The 21,918-nt window shown below is 52.4% G+C and overlaps 1 protein-coding gene across 1 annotated transcript in view; it reads right to left on the bottom strand.

Moving 5' to 3' along the window:
• Positions 1-19,686, bottom strand: part of LOC144934900 (laminin subunit beta-2-like) — an 80,113-nt gene extending 60,427 nt beyond the window's left edge. The window contains exons 1-5 of the mRNA XM_078861169.1: positions 19,653-19,686; positions 15,225-15,415; positions 13,357-13,492; positions 12,215-12,288; positions 11,187-11,375 (exon numbers count right to left, since the gene is read on the bottom strand). Of these exons, the coding sequence (XP_078717295.1) occupies positions 11,187-11,375; positions 12,215-12,288; positions 13,357-13,492; positions 15,225-15,415; positions 19,653-19,686 (624 nt within the window). The remainder of the gene's footprint in view (positions 1-11,186; positions 11,376-12,214; positions 12,289-13,356; positions 13,493-15,224; positions 15,416-19,652) is intronic.
• Positions 19,687-21,918: the final 2,232 nt, after the last annotated feature.

Here is a 21,918-nt window from a genome sequence, read left to right as displayed (position 1 = left end):
GCACGTCACGCCACAGGTACGCGTGCCACAACGCCCTGCGCCACACCGCGGCACGTGCGCCGCACCGCCTGGTGCGACCCACCGCCGCGCACGTGCGCACATTTTTGGTCCGCCGCGTGCGCCACACCTCAGCACATGTGCCGCGCCGCCAAGTGCGTCACACCGCTGAGTGAGTTCCGCACCACCGCGCGCGCTACACCATGCCACGTGCGTCACGCCGCCTCACTCCGCGTGACACACCGCGGCGCGTGTCCCGCGCCGCCAAGCGCGCCACACCGCCGCGCACACACCACATTATTCAGACCGCCGCGTGCGCCACACCTCAGCACATGTGCCGCACTGCCAGGCGCGTGCGCTGCACGGCCGGACTGTCACGCGCTCCGCTCCACCACGCGCGCTGTACCGCCGCATACGTCCTGCCCGCGTCGCCGCGTCTAACGCCCGTTTCGACTCGATCATTAAAAAGTGAAGGTCAGTTCACCATTCGTGTTGGTGCAGAGGGCCTGACCGGCCCCCCACCGCTCCTGGAACACGGCGTGCGCATCTCCAACCTGGGAAAAGTACGCGTGCTCCAGCCGGAGCCTCGCTTTCAGCAGACCTTTCAGCGTTGCCTCCGCTGAACAACTATCGTCCGTGTCACCTCGCAGTTTCTTTTTTCGCGTTTTGTATACTGCCATCTTGGCTTGCGCGCAGACAAAGTTTGCCAGGATGTGGCGCTTGTCCGCCCGGTACGGTACCCCGCATATAAAGACGCTCTTGTAGAAGGGCACCCCCAATTTCTTAAACACGGCTCCCAGGAGTCTGAACAGCGGGTCCAGCCGCGAGCACCCCACGTACTGGTGGGCGAGGTCCTCCCTCGCGCCACAGAACAGGCACAGGTCTGATGCCCCCGGGGTGACCTTGCTGATCCACGCCGCCGAGGGCAGCGTCCAATGCGCCAGCCTCCACTGGAGGTCCCCGCTGCGCTTTGCCACGGGGGCCTTGTAGAGCTGTTTCCACTGGGGGGTGGTGTCGATCAAGGGAGAGAAGAACTCCCTCCACTTCGTGTCCGGTAGGTTTTCCAGCTCTCGACACCGCAGTGTTTTGACGCAGCAGTCGTACAGCACCCGCTTGGAGGCACCCTTGAGGGCCACGTCTCTGCAGTTCGCGAGCTTGAGCAACCTCCCTGCCTCACAGCGCCCGGGGGGCTGGATGCAGGAGACGCGCAACTCCTGGAAAGCGGGGGGAGGGGAGGGGGGGGGGGGAGGAGGAGGGCGGCGGCCGTGCGGCACCGCTGTCTCCTGGCGTTTCTAGCTGCAAACGCAGCTTCCGCATCGCCGCGATCGCCTCTCGCAACAACTTTTCTCCGGCCATCATGGAGCGGAGCCCAGCGGCGCCGCTCACCTCAGCTGCGTTCTTCCATTTGGAGCGGCCGTCCTGGCTCTTCACAAGATCCCTAACCGTTCGCACTCCTGCCGAGGCGAAACGGAGGGCCAGCGTTCCCTCCTCCCTGATTCCATCGAGGAGGCTATTGTGGAACAGGGGTTCGGTCATGAAGCCGTTAAGGCCGTGGTGCGGGCTCGCCCTGCTCCATTCCAGGCTCCGCCACGCCTCCAACAGGCTCTGGTAATAGCCCGGCAGTCCGGTGCAATCGACTAGGGACAGGTCCATAAGGAAGAGCTCCCTCCCATATCCCAGCCGCCCGCCCGCATTTCTCAGCAGGGCGAGGGCCAGCGACGTCCGGGGCAGCTCTTCTTGCTCATATAGCAAGTTTCTCACGGCCTGGAGCCTGAAGCTCATCACTCGAGCGGTGACGTCTACCAGGCCCTGGCCGCCCTCACCCACCGGCAGGCAGAGGACCCCTGGCCTCATCCAGTGCTTGCCGTTCCAGACAAAGTGGGCAAGCGACCTGTTCGCCCTCGTGAGTAACCAGCCCGGGGGTTGGAGGGCCTTGGCTCTGTGCCACAGCACCGAGGCTGCCAGGTTATTCCCTATGAGCACTCTCCCCCTGAAGGACATTTGTGGGGCAAGATGTGCCCACGCTCTCAGTTTAGCATCAAATACGTCGCTCATCTCGGTCCAGTTTTTGTGAACGACTTGGGGCTTCCCTAGGTACACTCCGAGATACTTCACGCCCTCACCCTGCCAGGTGACTCCGCCTGGGAGGAGCACGGAACTCACTGCACCTTGTGACCCCATCCATAACGCCTCACACTTCCGCCAGTTGACTTTGGCGCAGGAGGCCTTTTCATAGACCTCCACCGCCCGGCAGAGTGCAGCGACGTCCTGCGCGTCGTTGATCACGGCGCATACGTCGTCCGCATATGCGGAGAGCTTTATGACTGCATTCTCCGGCCCCGGGACCACGAACCCGGACAAGGTGTTTCTCAGGCGTTGCAAGAGCGGCTCAAGGGACAGGGTGTAGAGGAGCCCCGAGAGAGGGCACCCCTGCCTGACTCCTCTTGTCACGGGAACAGGGCAGCCCAGCCTTTGATTGATTTTTATGAGGCTGGATATGCCCGTATATAGGAGGTGCACGTGTGCCGTGAAGTTCTGGCCGAACCCTAAGGAGAGGAGCAGTCTTCTCAGGTACTCGTGGCTTACCCTGTCGAACGCCTTCTCCTGGTCCATGAATAGGAGACCTGCATCCATGTCGTGCATATCGGCGAGGGAGATCACATCCCTGACCGTGCCGATGTTGTCATAGATGCAGCGGCCGGGGATGCAATACGCCTGCTCGGGTTGCACGAGCTGACCCACCACCTCTTTGAGGCGGTTTGCCAGCGCCTTGGCGAATATTTTATAGTCGGCGCACAGGAGGGAGACGGGCCGCCAGTTTTCTATGCGACGCAGGTCCCCCTTCTTAGGCAACAGGGTGACCACCGCCCTCCTGCAGCTCTGCGGGAGTTCCCCGTCCCGCAGGCTCTCCTCCAGCAGCCCCAGCAGGCAAGGGCCGAGTACATCCCAGAAGGTCTCGTAGAACTCAACTGGCAGCCCATCGATCCCTGGGGATTTGCCAGCTGCCAGACCTTTCATGGCAGTGTGCAGCTCCTCCAGGGTGACAGGGCTTTCCAGTTTGTCTCTCTCCGCGTCCCCCAGAGTAGGGCCCGCAGCTAGTAGTTCTTCAACTGCCTCGTCCTGTACGTGCTCAGCCTTGAACAGGTGTGAATAGAAGTCCTTCGCGATCCTAGCAATTTCCCCCTCGGCAGTTGCTGTCTTCCCCTCTGGGGTAAGCAACCCTGAAATGTTGTTCTCATTGCTCGAGGGTCTATTGCCTAGCCTAAAGAAATACTTTGAGGGAGAGTCCGTCTGTGCCAGGTGTTGCACCTTTTTGTGCACAAACGAACTATGTGCCTGTTGGTCCGTGACGGCCCTAAAAAGTCGCCGCTTCTCCAGCAGCACCTCGCCCTCGTTGTTGTGCGCGTCCTGGGCCGAGCCCATCTCAGCCTCGAGCAGCAGCAGCTCGCTCGCCAGGTGTTTCACCGTCTCCTCCTTGGCGGCGGCGTGCTGGCTCGAAAGCTGTAGACAGAGGGCCCTAATTTGCGCTTTAGTGTGTTCCCACCATCTCTGACCAGAGCTGAAACTGCTCCTAGTTGCTGCCCAGTGTGACCAACAGGCCCTGAATGCCTCCGTGAAATTTTCGTCCTCAAGCAGCTGCACGTCGAGTTTCCAGTAGGGGCAGCGACGCCTCTCCCTGGGGACTCGCAGCAGTGCTGAGACCAGGTGGTGGTCAGAGAAACCGGATGGGGTGATGTTGCTGCCCCCGAGCCGGTTAGCGCTGTCCGCACTGATGTACAGCCGGTCCAGCCTGGCGAGGCTCATCCTCCCCTGCAGGCCCGCGCGGCACCAAGTGTATTGCCTCTGGCCTGGGTGTTGCAGTCGCCACGTGTCGAGCAAACCCAGTTGCTGCACCATGTCGGCTAATGGCCGTGCGGATTCCGGGTGGGGCTCAGCACTATTGCGGTCGAGAGCCGGGTCGAGGGTGCAGTTCATATCTCCCCCCACGACCGTGAGCACCCCGTCCGCACTGCCTGCCTCCAAGGCATTCCGCAGTGTGCCGGAGAAAAAGCGTTTCCTCTCACTGGTCTTACTCGGCGCATAAACGTTGAAACACCGTAGCCTCGTGTTGTTTAACACGAAGTCTACAGATATCAGATGGCCTTTTTGGATCTCTCTGAAGGCCACGCCTTCCGGGAGAAACTTTGGACTAAACACAATTGCAACACCAGCGCGGTTGTCTTCTCCGTGACTGAAAAAGGTCTGACTGCCCAAGAGGTGCTGGCGCTGGGCCTGCAGAGTTGCGTCAAGGTGCGTTTCTTGCAGAAACGTCACATCCGCTTTCTGTTCGCTAATGAAGCTGCAGATGCGGTGCCACCTCTGATCGCTTCGAGCTCCGTTGCAGTTTAAACTCGCGATCCTTACACCTGAGGAAGCCATGGCTTTAGGCGTCGGCTTCAGCAACAGCATCAGCGGGGGGGCACTCCGGTTGGGACATGCTCCCCTTTCTTGCTTTCTGCATGAAACCCCTCAGCCGATTGCCTTCCTGCGGGGTGCATTTGTGCCTTTCCATGTCGCTGATGATTGTCTGCGCGACCTTCAAGAAGGCCTGCGCATCGGGGAAAGAATCTCCGATGTCGACCCCCCGCTTCTTGTAACTAGTTCGGAGGAATTCGACAATCTTGCCGGGTGTGTACTCTCGTTTCTTCTTAACATGTGAGTAGCTCCCCTCACTCAAGTTGTCTTCTATCTCTAACTCCGACCCTCCGTCGTCTGAGTCTCCCGGCACGCTTGTGTGAGGCTCGGTGGTTACCTCTTCCAACGCACCGTGCCGATCGGAGGTGTCTTCCAACTCGGGCCGGCTCCCCTCTGCGGCCTCTGCCTCCCTCACCTGGTCGGGTGAGGAGGTGAGCTGGTCGTCACCCCCGAGCGCCGTGTCATCGGCAGGCTCATCGGTGGCTTCCAGCACCCCCCCCCCCTTCCGGGGCAGCTGAGTCCGGGTCTGGTGGTCGCCCCTCTGCCTCGGCATCAACCGGCCGGTGGGCCTCGTCAATGACGATCACCTCACCCTGTGGCTCGGCCTCACCGCCGCGCCCTGCTGTTGCGTTCGGGCGGTTGTCCCGTTCGTCACTGTCGCTGTTGTCTTTCTCGGCGGCGGCGGCGGCCACGCGTTTTGGAAAGGTGCCACCGCGCCCCCCCCCCGCATTGCCTCCTCTCGCCTTCCGCTTTCTCGACTCAACGACGGTGAAACCCTTTTCCCCGCCGTCAGTCATTGGCTGCGCGTGACCATCAGCAGAGTCGGTGGGGGTCTGCTGCTGCTGCTGCCGCGGTGGCGGCGCCTGCTGCTGCTGCTGCAGCGGCGGCGACGCCTGCTGCTGCTTCTGCTGCTCCCGCACTTCTGCTGCTGCTGTCTGCGCAGGCGGAGCTGCTTTTCCCCTTTCCTGTTTGTTTGCCGTGCAGTGTTTTCGGGTGTGTCCGACACCACCACACCCGTAGCACTTCGGCGCGGCCGTGGAGGCATACACGGTATAGACGTGACCATCAATGGTGTACTTGAAGTTCACATCCAATTCCGTGTTGCCTTCCTTTAAGATCATAAACGTTTGACGCTGCAGCGACAAAACGTGTGCTAGCTTTGGGTCTTTCGACCTCAAAGGCAGCATAATTATATTCGAGATCACTGTGCCGAAGCGCTGTAGATCTCGGCGCAGAGAAATGGCGGCGCACCTGAGAGCATCACCCTGATGGCGGGCGACGAGAGCGGGGTGCACTGCACAAACAGCCCTTCCCCGACGTCGAGCCCCGTCTCTACAAGGCGCGCCACCATACTCTCCTGGGTCACGTACACCACCACACCTCGATCTTGCCTTTGGGCGGTGAGGATGCCCGCATGGCCCACACACGTGGCCACAGCAGCAGCGACGATGTCGGCTGTGATCTCGGGCGGTGGATAGCAGATGAAACCGTTCCTTCGCGAAAGACACTCGAGCCTTGGATATTGCGCCATGGTGGAAAGGCAGCAGTAACCGCAGGTCTTAGCGAGAAAGGGAAACGAAAAGAACGATGACTCTCCCTTTCAGGCCAGGCACAGGCTCTCACCTGAGCCCAGGCCTCTGTCCGCTCACCTGGTGGAGCAGGAGCGACCACTATGTGTGGCCTCTCCGCACGGGGGCGAGAGAGAGAGAGAGAGAGAAAGAGAGAGAAGGCGCTTGTCAATCAGGGTACCCCAGTGTGGTCCAAGAGACCCTTTTGTGAGGGGGCCAACGGTCCGGTGGAGCACGAATCAGCGGGGGCGAGCCGGGGACTCGTCGCTACACAATACGAGAGGACAAACAGGCGCGCGCCGTGGGCTTGCCTGTGGACCGCAGCATCCTTCGGTAATAAGCCCGCACATAATGGGTGAGTTTCCAGCAGGGAAAAAGTCTGCGTTTGTTGAATTAAAAAGGGTAAGGAGACATCCGCTCCTGGCAGTCATCTATGAAATCCATAGTCGCGTATCCTAAGCCAGCCCCCGTCTGAACTTTATGTTCTCTCTGTTTATTAATTCCACTTAAAACAATAATCGAATTCTCCTGGATATATAAGGAATGCTCTGGAAAATAAATGCACCCCAATCTTAAGCCCGGTGTCAGCAAGGTTATACAAATCTGGTCACACGCACACAAAGGCACGCGCACATGCAAAGACAAAGATCCCCCGTATAGCCTTAACAGACTGTAGGGGCAAGTGCTGTTAGCGAGCACCTATGAAGGCCGGAACGGTACACGAGGGGGTGGGTGGCCAGCACCACGCCCGACCGCCTTTGTCTCCCCAGTGGCGATGTTTACACCGCACCAGGTACTCATTTCAGGCTGAGTCGATCTAGGGGAGGCCCAGAACCGGTTCAGATAATCGTCACTGGTGTTGGCCGTAAGCGGGAATCGAACCTGGGTCGCCAGGTTCAGAGTGCAGCGCGCTAACCGCTACACTCCCGCTCCCCGTACATACATGCACGCACATACACGCACACGTACACACACACGCACGCACACACACACGCATGTGCAGCTCCTGAATTATAAGACGCTCCCCCAACTCTTTCTTTACAATCTAGTCACGGATCTTAACATCCGGAGAATATGGTATTCTTTTTGAAGAACCCATCCCTGTAATATGTTTCCCAGCTACTAGTTTATAGTTGACGTATTGGTCTCTCTCTCTCTCTCTCTGTTCACTTGCTTAACATAAACCCATGCATGTAAGTGATATTGCACAATTGACTATATCTGACAATACACAATAGCAATTACGACTGGCCGAGTAAATCTGAATGATATTCCTCAAGGGCTCAGTGGTTAGAATGTGGCACAAATATCGCTGAGATTGTGATAATAAACATACAGATGTGACAATTAAGTTGTAGAATTCGGACCCAAAAATAAATCCATCATAATCATCGTCGTCATCGTCGTCATCGTTGATCATACCACGCCTCCGATGCAGTGAATCTTGAGGCACCAGCACAGTGTTTTTGAGAAGATGATAATATCCAGAGAATCACTCAGTCAGGAAGGGATTGCACACCAAATTATGGCCCACAGATTGAATGATTTTACACACAGGGTACAGTCGGCCTGCAATTTCACATTTGCTTTAAGTGTTCTGATAAACAAGTCAAAATATATAAGATACCCATTATCAGCAAAACAAGAGGCAAACTCCGCTCGCGTTCGCCATTGATATAAGAAACCACTGACTAAAAACGAGCTGTACAAATGACCAAACAGATGGGAGTCTGAAAGAACAAATTTGAAGAAAATTACAACGTATTCAGCACAAGAACATAACTTCACACGTGTAGCCATAACAGAACACGGATCTCTTTCCAGACAGATATTATTTATACTCTTTGGTTCGTTCGGTAAAGTCAAGTAGGTATAAAATAAATCACGACGTTTCGGGCGCAACACAAGCGTCCGTCATCAGGTGGGACAGCATGGTCTGCTGCTGAGGCAGACTGTTTTAAAAGGTTTGAAATGGGTGTAGCCCAAGGGTCATAAAGAAGTGGCCGGGGCTAGTGATGTTAATGTGAGAAATTAGCAAGTAACTGTAAGATAGGAGAGCGGCCTCCTAGACAAGGGCACGGAAGTGGCTATGTTAATGTGAGAGATTAGCATGGTAATGTCAAATCGAAGAGTGGTGCAATCCATTTTTTTAAACTCTGTAAATCCGTCGGGAGCCACGGTGGATCGGACGGGACGGGCCAGAACGTGCCACGTCGTCTGCCGGATCGGTTCCACTCTCAGCGGCGATCCCCAGGTCTGGCGGATCGGCGCAAACAACGGCAAGGGGATGGCGGGGAGCGGCGATGGCTCCCAGGGCGACGGCTCCTGTGGGCGGTCGTCAATCACCCCCCCCCCTACAACAGCCACGACAGCCGTGGCTCGACACGTGTTTCCACTCTCGTGCCCGTCGTGCGAGGGGGCTGCAGACGTCACGAGCGCCGACGTGAGCAGGTAAGGAGACGCAACTGAAAGGAACGCACGAGGCTTCCGCAGGATCGTAGTGATCGTTAGCCTCACTTGTGATGGTGGTGGTGGTGGTGATGGTGTTTACAATTGCCATGCATTACAGGTAACGCATGGCAATTACAACTTTACGCATGTCCCCCATACCCCACTGCCTCTCATCCACGCTGCGCCCATCAGACAGCCTCACTCACCATCACACTCCACCTTGTTCTGCCTTATCTACCCCTGCAACATCAGCTCCAGCCCCTGTCCCTCCATCCATTCCATCACGTTCCTCACTGAACGCCGTCGGATTGCATCTGAAATCGCCCTGGAAAGGGCGCTCCATAAATGCGAAATGGAATAGAATAAATGCACCAGCACGGTGGCAGCTGCTGTAGTCGGCATCCGAGGCTCATTCGGCGGAGGGAAAGTCCCAAGGCTGCCGCAGGTTGGCATAGTGATCGTCAGCCTCGCTGATGATGGTGGCGAGGATGACAATTGCTATGCACTAACAATTGCGCATCTGTGCATGGATTCAGCGACGGTATTTGATCGTCACGCTCATGTTACGCGCACTGAGTCGTGCGTGTATGGACAGAGTGTTTAGAATGAATGCAAATTACATAGAAATGTTCGATTGATGCTCAGACGGCATTTTATAAACGAGACAAAAAAAAATGTCCATTCTTGAATTGAATCAAGACTTCTACAATGCAAGGAGGTGCAAGGTGACCTGCTTAATCCTAATATATAAATATATAATCAGCGAACCCAAAAAGTACTCTTTTTCTGAAAAAGTCCTGCAATGATGACGACAATCCCGCTGATGCTGCTGCAGATGAAGACGACGACGACGATGAGCGAGATGCTGCGGAAGTCAAAAGACACGGCGGTCGAAACATCGCGATGAAGGCTTGCGAGCAAACCGAACCCACGCTTGGCTGGGTCACACGCACACACGCTCAGACTACCCCCCCCCCCCAGCCACGATCGAGGTATCTAATCGGAACACGAACGCCGAGCGAATACAGGGCACTAATTAATACACGCGTGCACACCCACGATCCCTGGCCAACAGACCGTGGCCAACGCTCGGGTTGAATGGTTTCACGGACCAATAAAGAAAAACAATCGCCGGAATGAACGAGGGGCAATAACGTAACACGCGCGCGTTCAGACTCAACCAAAAAGCCCTGTAAATAAATGTGAACATATTTAGACGCGATAAGCTCTTGCGGAAACACAATAAAGCATCATTTCCCGATGCAAATTACGGGCCAAAAACGCGAAAGGGCAGGTTACAGACCCTGAGGCTTAGAGCTCCCGTTAAAACAAAGCGCAGAGTGGGGAATAGAAGGGGAGCATCCGGGTTTTGACAGCACAATTACGCGAACGTTTATTTGGACAAAACAAAAAAAAGTCAACGAGGATTAATCAAGAAGCGGCCATTATTTGAGTGGTGCTGGCAGCGCTGGACGGCCGCAAACGGCTTCTGGTTCCCCCTCTCACCGAGCTGCGAGGCGCGTGCGGTGGTGATGTGGGCAATGGTTGCGGTGCACCGTGCTATGATGATGTACGCTGCGTTGGGGATGTTAGGCACGGGGAAAATGTTTTAGACATTGGTGGGGGCAAGACACCGTCAAGTAGCCAAGATGTCACCCGGCGCAGGCAATAAATGAGTTGGGAGGTGATGGCTACGCACGCCTGTAACTCAGCGAGTCAAGTTGGTGGATCACACAAATGTTTAGAAACCCCCTTCCTGTGGGCGTCAAGAAGGTGCTGTACCCCGGCTTACCAGGAGAAGGCGGTATGAAAAAGTGCGGATTAATATCATATCTCCCTTCCGTATTGGATCGAGTGTTGCTCCCTCGCATGCGTGGGTTTTCGCTGGGTGCTCCGGTTTGTCTCCAACATATGTAAACACTCATTAATTGGCTGGAAGCATCTAAATATATGAAGGACTCCAGAGCATGGGAAATTGTTGGCACTGGGCTTCTGGCTTGTTTGCAGTTCCTCAGCGAATGTGAGACGCTTTATAAAACTAAACATTATTATTAATATGGAGGTGGCACAGGATATGATATTGTTATTACCACCCACCCAAAAGTTTGAGTGGCAACTTCCCCCACAACACCCCCGATGCAGAGAGAGAGACCTTAGTTTCAGCCGCGTCTGTCCAAAAAGTACTTCACACACCCGGAACACCACATCAAGTATATCCCTCGCTATGGCTGCGGCTACTCAGTAGTCAAGTGACGACTGCTCCAGACTTACCAGTCACCCGGAGACAAAGTGATCAATTAAACCCTTTCCCGTTCCGAGACGTCTGTAAGTTGCAGGGTGGGGGTGTCCCCCGTTCACCGCTGAATCTTGGAACGCGCAAGCGGTTCAGCGTTAATTTTATTTAAAAGCGGCGTAGCGCCGTTATTTTTAAAGACGTTGTACTCACCGCAGAGAGTTGTAGCGACACGCGCGCACTCTACGATAGCTGGCGCCAAAAACTGTGCCAGACGGCCTCCCGCATGGCCTTGTGGGAGCTTCGGTACCGATAAAGTTATATAAAACAAACAAATTCCGGTACGTGTACATCATCGGAACAGAATGGGAAGAGAAACGGATGACGTGCACGTACGTCGTCGGAACGGGAGAGGGTTAAGCAAAATCTAAAACTGACAAATGAACGCGCGGTGGGAAGGGGGGGGGGGGTTCGGTACAGACCTCGCCCTCGGTGGACGGCTCGATGTCGGAGTAGCGCGACTCGCACACCACGTCGTCCACGCGCTGCAGCGTTCGCGTCGCGATGCCCGGGAACGCCGCGTCGCAGTCGTACGCAAAGTAGCGGTACGGCTTCCACGAACGGCCGAAGTTCGACGAGCGCTCCACCAGCATGGCGGCCGGCCTGAACGTCTGCGCGGGAACACGAGCACAAAGACACAAAGATCCCCCGTGTAGCCTTCAACAGGCCGTTGGGGCGAGTGTTGTTAGCGAGCAGCACCTACGCGGGTCGGCACGGCACAAGATGGGGTGGGTGGCAAGCGCCACATCCGGCCGCCTTTTTCTCCCCAGTGGCGATGTTTACACATCACACGTGAAATGCATTTGAGGCTGAGTTTAACTAGGGGAGGCCCAGGACCGGTTCAGATATTCGCCATAACCACTGCGCACCACGAGCACACACGCACACATGCGCGCACTCGTGCGTGTGCGGTCGGAGATTAATGTCAGCTGGGTCTCTGTCCGGGTCAGTGACTGAGAAGGATTTCCACCTGTTCTGATTTTCCCAGGGTGGTCTTTTTCTAGAACTAAGTCGGAAAATCTTCCCGGGAACATTAAAAGTCCATGCTTTGTCAGTTGTGGAAAAATGAGGAAGCTGTCCTGGAAAAATCGATTATTCTTACTGGGACACAAAAGGTGTGGGGTTTTTGTCAGTTTGGTAATAATACACCACCAAGACAATGCATTTCGTATCCCCGCTCTTCCCGTATCGTGAAATATTCTTTTGTTACGTGAAATCGCCTGGATTTGTTTCTACCTCAGGAGGTGGCAACCAGAAAATATGTTCGCGCACAGTAAACCACATCGAGTGTACGCCGTCACCGTGGCAACCCACAACACCTCTACCGGCCCCCACGATCCGACAGCAGCTCGAGTCGAGGGCCTGGTGACACAGGCTTTTGGTGGCACAGCCTCTGCGGATTGCGAGTGGCACTGGACCCGTGTGAAGTCGTGCGCCCCCCCCCCCCCACCTTGAAGGTCATGATGAGATGAGTGAAGTGAAACTCTGCTTCCAGGTCCAGCTGTATGGTGACCTTCTCGACGCCTGCACACCAAGACGGCAAGATCGAGAACAGGAGATAAAGTCACGTGCTTTTGTGTCGGGACGTTTGTCAAACCACTCCAAGGCACCTTCAGATAAAGCTATACATTACTCATCATCATCACGGTTAAATATGAAGCTTGCGGCTTTCAACCATTTGCCACGATTCATCTTTTCATGAGCCTTACAATAATCCTATACGTTGCACATCATCAATGCTGCGATGGGAGATTAATCACGCAGAATCAATCGTCGACTACGCTGCCGCTCGTCAAAGGTCTTACTTGCGAGCCATAACATCACCATTCAGCAAGCGACGTTCAACTATTCAGCGCGCATCCCCTTCTCATGAGGGCGATCACCCTGAAATATCCCTCGTGCAAAAAAGAGTCGCGTTTCTTAAGGCCTAACTCGAAACCAACAAGAAGGGGTGGGTCAGGTCCAAGAAGTCGCTTCAATGACGGGGGGGGGGGGGCGCTTGATCAGACGAGAGCTCTGTCACCGCTGCCACGCCACGTGGACTACTGGGGGGGGGGGGGGTCTACGAAGTTCGGTGAGATTCCAGCGATTGTGGCCCAGCGCTAGTGACCTGAGGGGGGGGGGGCGGTGTGGGAGCTACGGCACGCTTTAAAATACCAACAAGCAAAAAAAATCCATAACACAGGTTTTTTTTGGGGTTAGATCACGTAAATATCTAAAAGTGTCGTTAAACCCGCCGCCACCCGACACAACCAATTATCAAGGTTTTTTTTGGCTCTGTCGGGTGGTGGTGGGTTTAACGACACATTTATATATTTACAGACACAGCCAAAAAACCTCACTAATTGGCTGTGTCGGGTGGCGGCGGGTTAAACGACACTTTTATATATTTACGCGATCTAACCCAATTAAAATCTCTATTATGGATAATATTAGTCGCGAAAGCATGCGTTGTGTTAAACCAAAAAGGACAGCAACAGGGGCCGGCGGGCGGGCGGGTGGGTGGTCGTGTGACTCGGGGTCAAACTCAAGTCCGACGAGCGCGCATGCTGGTGTTGAGGGGGTTCGCGCTCCGTCCGCACGCCCACCGACCGTTTTCCGCCTGCCACCAGGTCATGCGTCGGCTGGGCGCGAAGGACGTCACGACGTTTTCGATGCGGTGGCTGTTGGGGTTGCGCCCCGGTTGGTACGGCCGCCGCGAGTCGCAGTGGAAGCACTTCTCCTGCTCCTGTTGCAGTGCACGGAGTGGCAGGGCACGTGCGGGTTTCACTGCCGCGCCACACCTCGCAACAAACCCGTGGCCGAAACGTTGTGAGAATTATTTTATTATGTTTTATTTTTATTATTTTATTTACCGAAAGAACCAAGAAGATGAATCCCTGCAGTCACGAAAGCTTCAAATCGAAATTTCACAAAGCGTGACCCACGGAGGACCTCTGTTAGAAAAAGTGCAGGGCCCGTAGCACATGCTGCTTTTGCTACTAGGATCATCCGGCACTGGCCTGGACACGTGCTTTGGTGGGCACCGCCACCAATGCCAAAAAGGGGGTTGTTATAGGCTGCGTCGGAGACATGGTGTCAGGAGAGGCAGTGGAGAAAAAAACAAGTGTTGTATTCATCTTCTTGGTTCTTTCGGTAAAGTCACGTAGAAGGGAAGTAATAAAATAATAAAAATAAAACATAATAAAACAATTCTCACGACGTTTCGGCCACAACGCAAGCAGCCGTCCTCAGGCGAAGAATGAAGCACCTCCAAGCTTGGAGCGTATATTTAAGCTGGGTTAGAGGGGGGGAGGTGGGAAGAAGAGCGCCTAAACAAAATAATTTGCATATCAAGAGGAATTCAGCATATGGAAAGTGTTGTATTGCACTGTGCTCCAACGTCTACGGTCCCCTGCCTTCGTCAACATGCCCTAGCCAGCGTGGTGTGTCGCATGGTGATTCGCAACGCGTGGGAAGGCCTCCATCAAGCAGTGGAAGAACACAAGGGCTGTGCATGCAAATGACGGCGCTAATGGTTATGAATCGGCCTCCGTCGATTATGATTGCACTGCTCCTGTGAGTGATGATGATGATTGAATGATGAATGATTGCTGCTACTGCTGAACAATTATGTAACTGCTGTTGTTTCATTGTAATGCGCAGCTGCAGCTGCTGATGATGAATGCCACTGCCCATTTCTAATTATTTTTACTGCTACAATTGCAATTCTATTGCCTCAGCTGCTAATTTGACCACGGATGATGGTGATGATGATGATGACGCTGCTAATGATGATGACAACCACTGACACCGTCATCAATCCATCACCATCATCACCACCTAACATCCTGACGACGACCACCATCACCAAGACCAAAGACCAAGATCCCCCGTAAAGCCTTTAACAGACTATTGAGTCAAGTGCAGTTAGCGAGTACTAATCAAGGCCCGGTGCAGCACACGAGTGGGTGGCCAGCACCGTGTTCGGCCGCCTTTGTCTCCCCAGTGCTGATGCTTACGCACCGCACCCAGGTTCTCATTTAAGGCTGAGTCGACCAAGGGAAGAAAGGCCCCGTGACCGGTTCAGATCCTCGTCATCGTGAGCGGGAATCGAACTTTTAAGACCACCACCACCACGACGATCACCAACCACCATCATCAGTCCATCACCACCACCACAGCCACCACCACCACGATCATCAACCACCACCATCAGTCCATCACCACCACCGTATCCACCAGCACCACCACACGATCATCGCCACCACCACCATCAGTCCATCACCGCGACCACCACAGTAGCCACCAGGAACACCACCACGATCATCAACCACCACCATCAGTCCATCACCACCACCGCAGCCACCAGCACCACCACCACCAACCACCACCATCAGTCCATCACCACCACCACAGTCACCACCACCACGATCATCAACCACCACCATCAGTCCATCACCAGCACCGCCACCACTCGCCTGCAGGTGGCTCACGATGCAGTATCGCTGGCGCGAGACGAGGCCGCACGTGGACGATGCTGAGATCTTGTCCGCCCTGCCGACGAGGAGGTCCCCCGTCACGGGGTAGCAGCTGCCCTGCGCGCATCCGTGCGCCGCGCCCCACGCCTCCTGCGAGGCCACGCAGGCGCCCAGCGCCACGCACAGCAGCACTGGGGGGGGGGGGGAGCACGGGGGGGGGGGGGGCACGGGGGGGAGGGGGGCACGGGGGGGAGGTGGGCACGGGGGGGGGTACCCACCGCGTGAGCGGATTTCATGAAAAATTTGTGGCGCAATAAATATCAGCTCATATTCAAGATCCTACTCGAAATAATATCATTGCTATACGAATAAATTCTATATTTGAAGCTTTCGTGACTGCAAGTATTCATATTCTTAGGTTTTTTCGGTAAAGTCGCATAGGTAAAAAATAAAAATTAATAAAAGTAAAATAAAATTATGTTTTTTATTTTATTGTATTAATATCAGCTCATATTCAAATCCTACTAAAACATAAACTAATTACACACCTGGCAAATCATTCGGTTTTCCCCGTATTATTAGACAGGGAAATTGAGTTGTCAGGTCCATACGGCGTACAGCCGTTTCAATACGGGCAACAAAGTCTATTTGTTGGTGTTTCTTCCTTGTGATGGGATTTTGTGGGATGAACGTTGAGATTTTTAAGAGCACGGGGTGACCAACAAGGTCTGAAATGGTCTGTTACAAGGTAGGCGCTGATAAGGGGTTGACAGGTATGTACTGGCAAAGGAGATCCCATGAGGTATGTGATTATCATGCTTTTATAACTGTCGTTGTAATGTTCTTACCCGTCTCTACTGGACATCTGTGAAAAAGAGCTTAATAACTCATCGGATTCCTCCAGTACAGTATACATAAATATTCTTATTGTGATTTTAAACGTACATATAAACCCGATAAATCTCATTCAAATCCTACTAAACTTAAGATAATTAATATACATCTAAACCCCAATTAATGGCAGCTAATATTAAAATCCTAGTAAACATAAGATAATGGATATGCATATAATACAAATAGCTCATTAAAATCCTAGTAAACATAAGATAATTCATCTTTTTTCAATTTAAAGCTTTCGTGACTACAGGGATTCATGTTCTTAGTTCTTTCGGTAAAGTCACGTAGAAGGGAAATAAGATAATTTTACTGGTTTCTTTTGATTATTTCAGTATTTCCCTTCTACGTGACTTTACCAAAAGAACCAAGAACAGGTCCCTGCGGGGTGGGCTGGTAGGAACGAACAAATGAATGGCTATAATAAAATGAAATGGCGGGGGTACGATACGAAGGGAGAGTTTGAGGCCTAGTTCTAGGCTTTAGGCCGCTGTGAGTTAATTTTTAATTTAAATGTTTTAATTAAAAACTATCTCAGGGAATTATAAGGGAATGTTACACTTGTTTAGCCAGGAAAGCCTCACTGAGTCTAAAGGTTTTTGTAGGGTCCTGCCAAGTGTTTGCAGTAGGGGGCGATGCTGCTACACCTAATCGGACATCGGACGGACGGACGATATAATCTATTGTAGGCTGGTTCACTTCGTTCCTACCAGTAATATTGTCTACATCTCTTAACTAGTCTCGCTGCGTCTCATTCTGGTGTCGACATCGACCGCGGCCCCTTCTCTCGTTTCGCGCCCTGTGTGTGTCTCTCTGTGTCTCTCTCTGTGTGTCTCTCTCTCTGTCTCTCTGTGTCTCTGTGTGTGTGTGTCTCTCTCTCTATCTCTCTGTGTCTCTCTGTGTGTGTCTCTCTCTATGTCTCTCTGTGTCTCTCTCTCTGTCTCTCTGTGTGTCTCTCTGTGTGCCTCTCTCTGTGTCTCTCTCTCTGTCTCTCTCTCTCTCTCTGTGTCTCTCTGTGTGTGTCTCTCTGTGTGTCTCTCTGTGTGTCTCTCTCTGTGTCTCTCTTTCTGTCCCTCTGTCTCGTCTCGCTGCTTCTCTGCGACTTCTGGCTACGTTCGCTCCACGTGCTCACTTCGTACAGGGTCACTTCACGAATGTCCAATCCACCAAGTGTAACTTCTTCATAAACTTCAGAGAGCCACCACCACCAACAACAACATCAGCGCAACCGCGAATACCTAGGCGGTAGAGGAGGTACTATGACCGCTCTTTTTTTTAAATCAGAGGAAACAATAAGATGCTCGGTGTAGTCGGCACTTTGCCTCGTTCATCATTTCGGGGTTTTTTTCAATGCTTTGCTTTATGTGCCCCCCCCCCCTTTTTGAAATGAAAGATTTCACGAAAGATTATCTCTCTTTTCTCTCTTCTCCCTCTCCTCCCTCTCTCTTCCCCTCTCTTTTTATGTTTTCTATGTTTTTTTATTATTATTATGACCGCTCTTCTTCACGCCGTGGGTTCCGCGGACTCAGTTGCAAAGCGATAGTCCACAGTGAGGGCTGCACATAAGAAGGAGCTCTAAATAGTCCCTGAAGCTGACAACATTCTATTCTGGTTCGGCGACTGGGTCGGTTTTGCGCAGAACGAACAAAATCATCCAGAATGCGCAACCCCCATCTCGTGTGTCTGATAAAGCTACGAAAAAAAGTCAACGCATCCAACGATAAAAAGGAAAAATATATATATATAACAAGCGATGTTTCGGGCGCCTGCGATTAGCACAACGTACGGTGCGAAAGAAGTTATACATACAATGACCCTTGAATTATTTGGTGATACTGCGTTGATAGTGGGTGATGCATAAGCACAACAAATCTCTACACATTCGTTAATAAGACAGCCTTAGCCAGGAAAAAAGTATGTAATATGCGACGTTTCGGGCTATGGCCCTTCGTCATCGCACATAGAGAAATCGTGGATAAGAGTCAGAGACTGCACGATACACCGTAGGGCCTGATGATAATTAAAAATGTGTTATGTTTCCTGATTAACGGGTTTTAAATTGGCATATTATCCATAGACAAACCATTCAATAATCATGAATGTACGACTACTACATAAAACATTTAATACAGGTGTTTTTGGGTTAGATCGTTTAAATATATAAGTGTCGTTAAACCCGCCACCACCCGACACAGCCAATTAGTAAGGTTTGTCACGTTAACAGAGCATGCCAATTCGTTACAAGTACAGCAAAGCCACAACATTTACAATCTGAGTACGACGTTTCGCCAGTAATTACAACAAGCTTCATCAGGCGACAGCCAGATGTGTGGAGAAAACCTCCTGTTTCGTTCCTTAAATAGAGGCGTAGATGTGATGACAACAGTTACGTGCTCTTCTTGCGCGTAATGGGAGGGGGTATTAATGAATGCATATAAACAGAACATGGATTAATGAAAATGGATGAATTAATCCATGCTCTGTTTACGTGACAAAACTTCTTTATTGGCTGTGTCGGGTGGTGGCGGGTTTAACGACACATTTATATATTGACGCGATCTAACACAAAAAACCTCTATTGTGGATGATATTGATCGCGAAAGCCTACGACGTGTTAAACTGCATAAAATGTTTCTGACACATTGCATTATGGGTAATCATGTTGCAGCGTTGTCACCAAATAATGAAAAATTTAAAAAACCTAATAGATGTATTAGCACTTTATATTGGAACTTCTTTCGCACCGTACGTCGCCAACCGTGCTAATCGGACGAGGTTATGTTGTGACCACACTGCAACAGGGGTTACCTACTCATAAAACGATCTCAATAATAGGTCAAATTCTCTCGACGAACATTTGGAGATGTAGATGATGATGACAATAGCTAACGGTAACTGGCTTGATTCGTTTTCTGTCGGCTTTCGCGTCACACGCCACGGGGAGGCCAATTACTCGGTTAACTGGTGAAAATCGTATGCATATATATGAAGCACAAAATTTAAAGAAATGTTTAGATTGGTTAACTGAACCCAATCAAGAGTAATTTTAGGGAAAAGCATTTTTATTTTCAGATTTTTCTCTATTGAACATTAATAGCTCTCGAGCCATTCCAGAGCACAAATAGAATGTACAGCAGTTACTCTGTGATTGCCTCAGTGGTCTATATGCAGTATTACAAAGTCAAAGACCCCCCGCATAGCCTTAACAAACTGTTGGGGCAAGTACTGTTAGCGAGCACCTATGAAGGCCGGCACGGTACACGAGGGGGTGGGTGGCCAGCACCACGCCCGACCGCCTTTATCTCCCCAGTGGCGACATTTACACACCACAACCAGGCACCCATCTGAGGCTGAGTCGACCTAAGGGAGGCCCAGACGAGTTCAGATATTCCTCACTGGTGTTGGCCGTGAGCGGGAGTCGAACCCGCGTCGCCGGGTTCATAGCGCAGCGCGATAACCACTACACCACCGCTCCCACACACACCAACACACGCAGACACACTCACTCGCGGACACATCGCACACGAGGCTTACCGACTCTGTAGAGCATTGCCTCGTCTTCATTCATTTTTCGTGTTGTAACGAGAGACTTCCAACTCACATCACACGCGCACGAAAACACTTCCCCAATATTACTCCAAAGTTTCAAACTCGCTCTACCCAGACAGCAGCTATGTATCTATTTAAATCGAATAGCCAAATCATTCCCCTGTAGCATCAACGCTGAATTAATTAATTACGCGCTTGATTGCGTTATATAATTTACACGCGTGGTGTGCAACCCGCCCCCCTCTCGACTGAACACGACGGTGCTGTGACTGAACGAGAGTTGGAGGCCAGCAACTCTCCACGCCGCGTCTGCGTTCTGCGTTCCCTGCTCCCTCCCTCCATCCCTCCCTCCTCCCTCAATCTCCCCTCCCTTCGTCCCTCCTCCTGCTCTGCAGCACGCTTTATTTTTGGGATCAACATTCCATGGACCTTTTCAGCCACAGCTGATGTCCCCATTCGCGCTGCCAACGCACGCGCAAACACGCTTCGGTTTATTTTATTTTTGGACATTTCAATGGCGCATTGTCGACGGACCGGTGTTATTTTTTGTCGCGGTTTTGTGTCTCGCGACCTCAACGCCTGCGGGACGGGGTGGGATGGCGCCAGAGTCGACGAACCGAGCAGAAGCAGAAGCAGCAGCAGCAACACGTGCAGCAGAGGACAAACGCGGGTGGCGTCGTCACCGCGACATTAGCAGCTCAGGGGGTGCGGCAATCGGTCAAGTTGGGGGGGGGGTATCAAAATTTGATTTGGGGCCGTCCGTAAATGACGTCACGCACCTGGGGGGGGGGGGGGGTCAGACATTTGTGACGATGTGTGACGAGGGGGGGGGGTTTGAGAAATGTGCCGTCACATCAAAATGCGCAACTTTAAATAAATATAGACAACACGTTCTACTTAATTAAATAGACGTTTTCATAAATGTCTTCTCCTACAACATCAGAGTGCAGCGCCACATTAAATACACACTACAATGACAATAGTTTAAAGCGATTTGAAGCATGTTTTATTTTGGGGGGGGCAGAGCTTTGTGACGTCATATTTGAGGGGGGGTCTGACTTTTTGTGACGCCGTGTGACAAAGGGGGGGGGTGGTCAAAAATCGTCCAAAATCGCGTGACGTCATTTATGGACGGCCCCTATGGCGATTCCAAGAATAGATTTTGGCCGTTCTGGCAATAAAACAGGGAGGTGTTAAGATGTTCAAGAACCACACGAAGATACCTTCTTGCAAGGCATTGAGTCTCCATTAACACGCGTGCTTGTGGCAAAACATGCAAGCACACGTGCTCTGAAAATGTATGCAGTGTCTTCGAAACTAAAAGGGCAATGCCTATTCATATTTTTGATACCGCCAAAAAAAAGGTTCCATGGATACGACGATGTCGTTGACTCGAACGTGTACAGATTGGTGGTGGTTTTTCTCGCTCCACAAACAAGAAATGCCGTCAGACCGCGCGGTGCACGCATTCTGGGTTCGCATCTACGCCGTGATATCCACAGTTCAGCGATAGCCAACGGAGCGGCTGTAATGGATGGCTCTCCGAAGCGATTTTCCGTTTGTTACCGCGGCCTAATTGTCCCGACGTTTCGCCGCACGAGCTTCAGTTCAGTTGCCGAAGAAGCACGTGGAACGAAACGTCGGACATCAAGCCGAACAGCACGCGATGCAATCCATCGACACATCGGGGAGCTGTCAAGAGTATATTTAGATTATTAGACCGGGTCTCGCCATGTGTTGGTCTGATGTATTGGCTCTAATGCCGTCTTGATTTATTTTCTCTCGCCGTTCACAGATTTGATTGGGCGCCACGGTGACGAGATGTTGACTACCTCGCCTGGTCTGCAGAAGGTCGTGGGTTCGATCCCGACCGTGACGCCTGCTGCTGCATATTTGGAGTTTGCGTCTCTCTCTTTCTCTCTCCCGTGGATTTTTCTCCGGCTCCTCTGGATTTTTTTTTCGCCCTCCACATTTAGAACCAACGTGCGTTTAGAGTATTTGGCTGCTATACGTTTCCACACGACGATAACCCACTTCGTTGAGCTATCATTTGCGGTAGTCAGGTCGCTTCAGAAAAAAAAACATCTAGATGGCCTCAGTTGGCCTTATGCGGTAACATTTTTTTTTTAATATAGTTTAGTTCAACTCCACCGCAGGGCAGTGCACGGTGTGTTGAGCCTTTCCCCGCCTCGCTGCTCGGCCTGCAGATGGCGATGTTGCTGTCCCGTTGCGGATGCTTCATGAGATGAGC

Source organism: Lampetra fluviatilis, chromosome 11, assembly GCF_964198595.1.
Source record: "Lampetra fluviatilis chromosome 11, kcLamFluv1.1, whole genome shotgun sequence".
NCBI classification, from domain to species: domain Eukaryota; kingdom Metazoa; phylum Chordata; class Hyperoartia; order Petromyzontiformes; family Petromyzontidae; genus Lampetra; species Lampetra fluviatilis.
The sequence above is the reverse complement of the archived record's forward strand: the minus strand, read 5'-3'. Positions and strand labels throughout refer to the sequence as shown.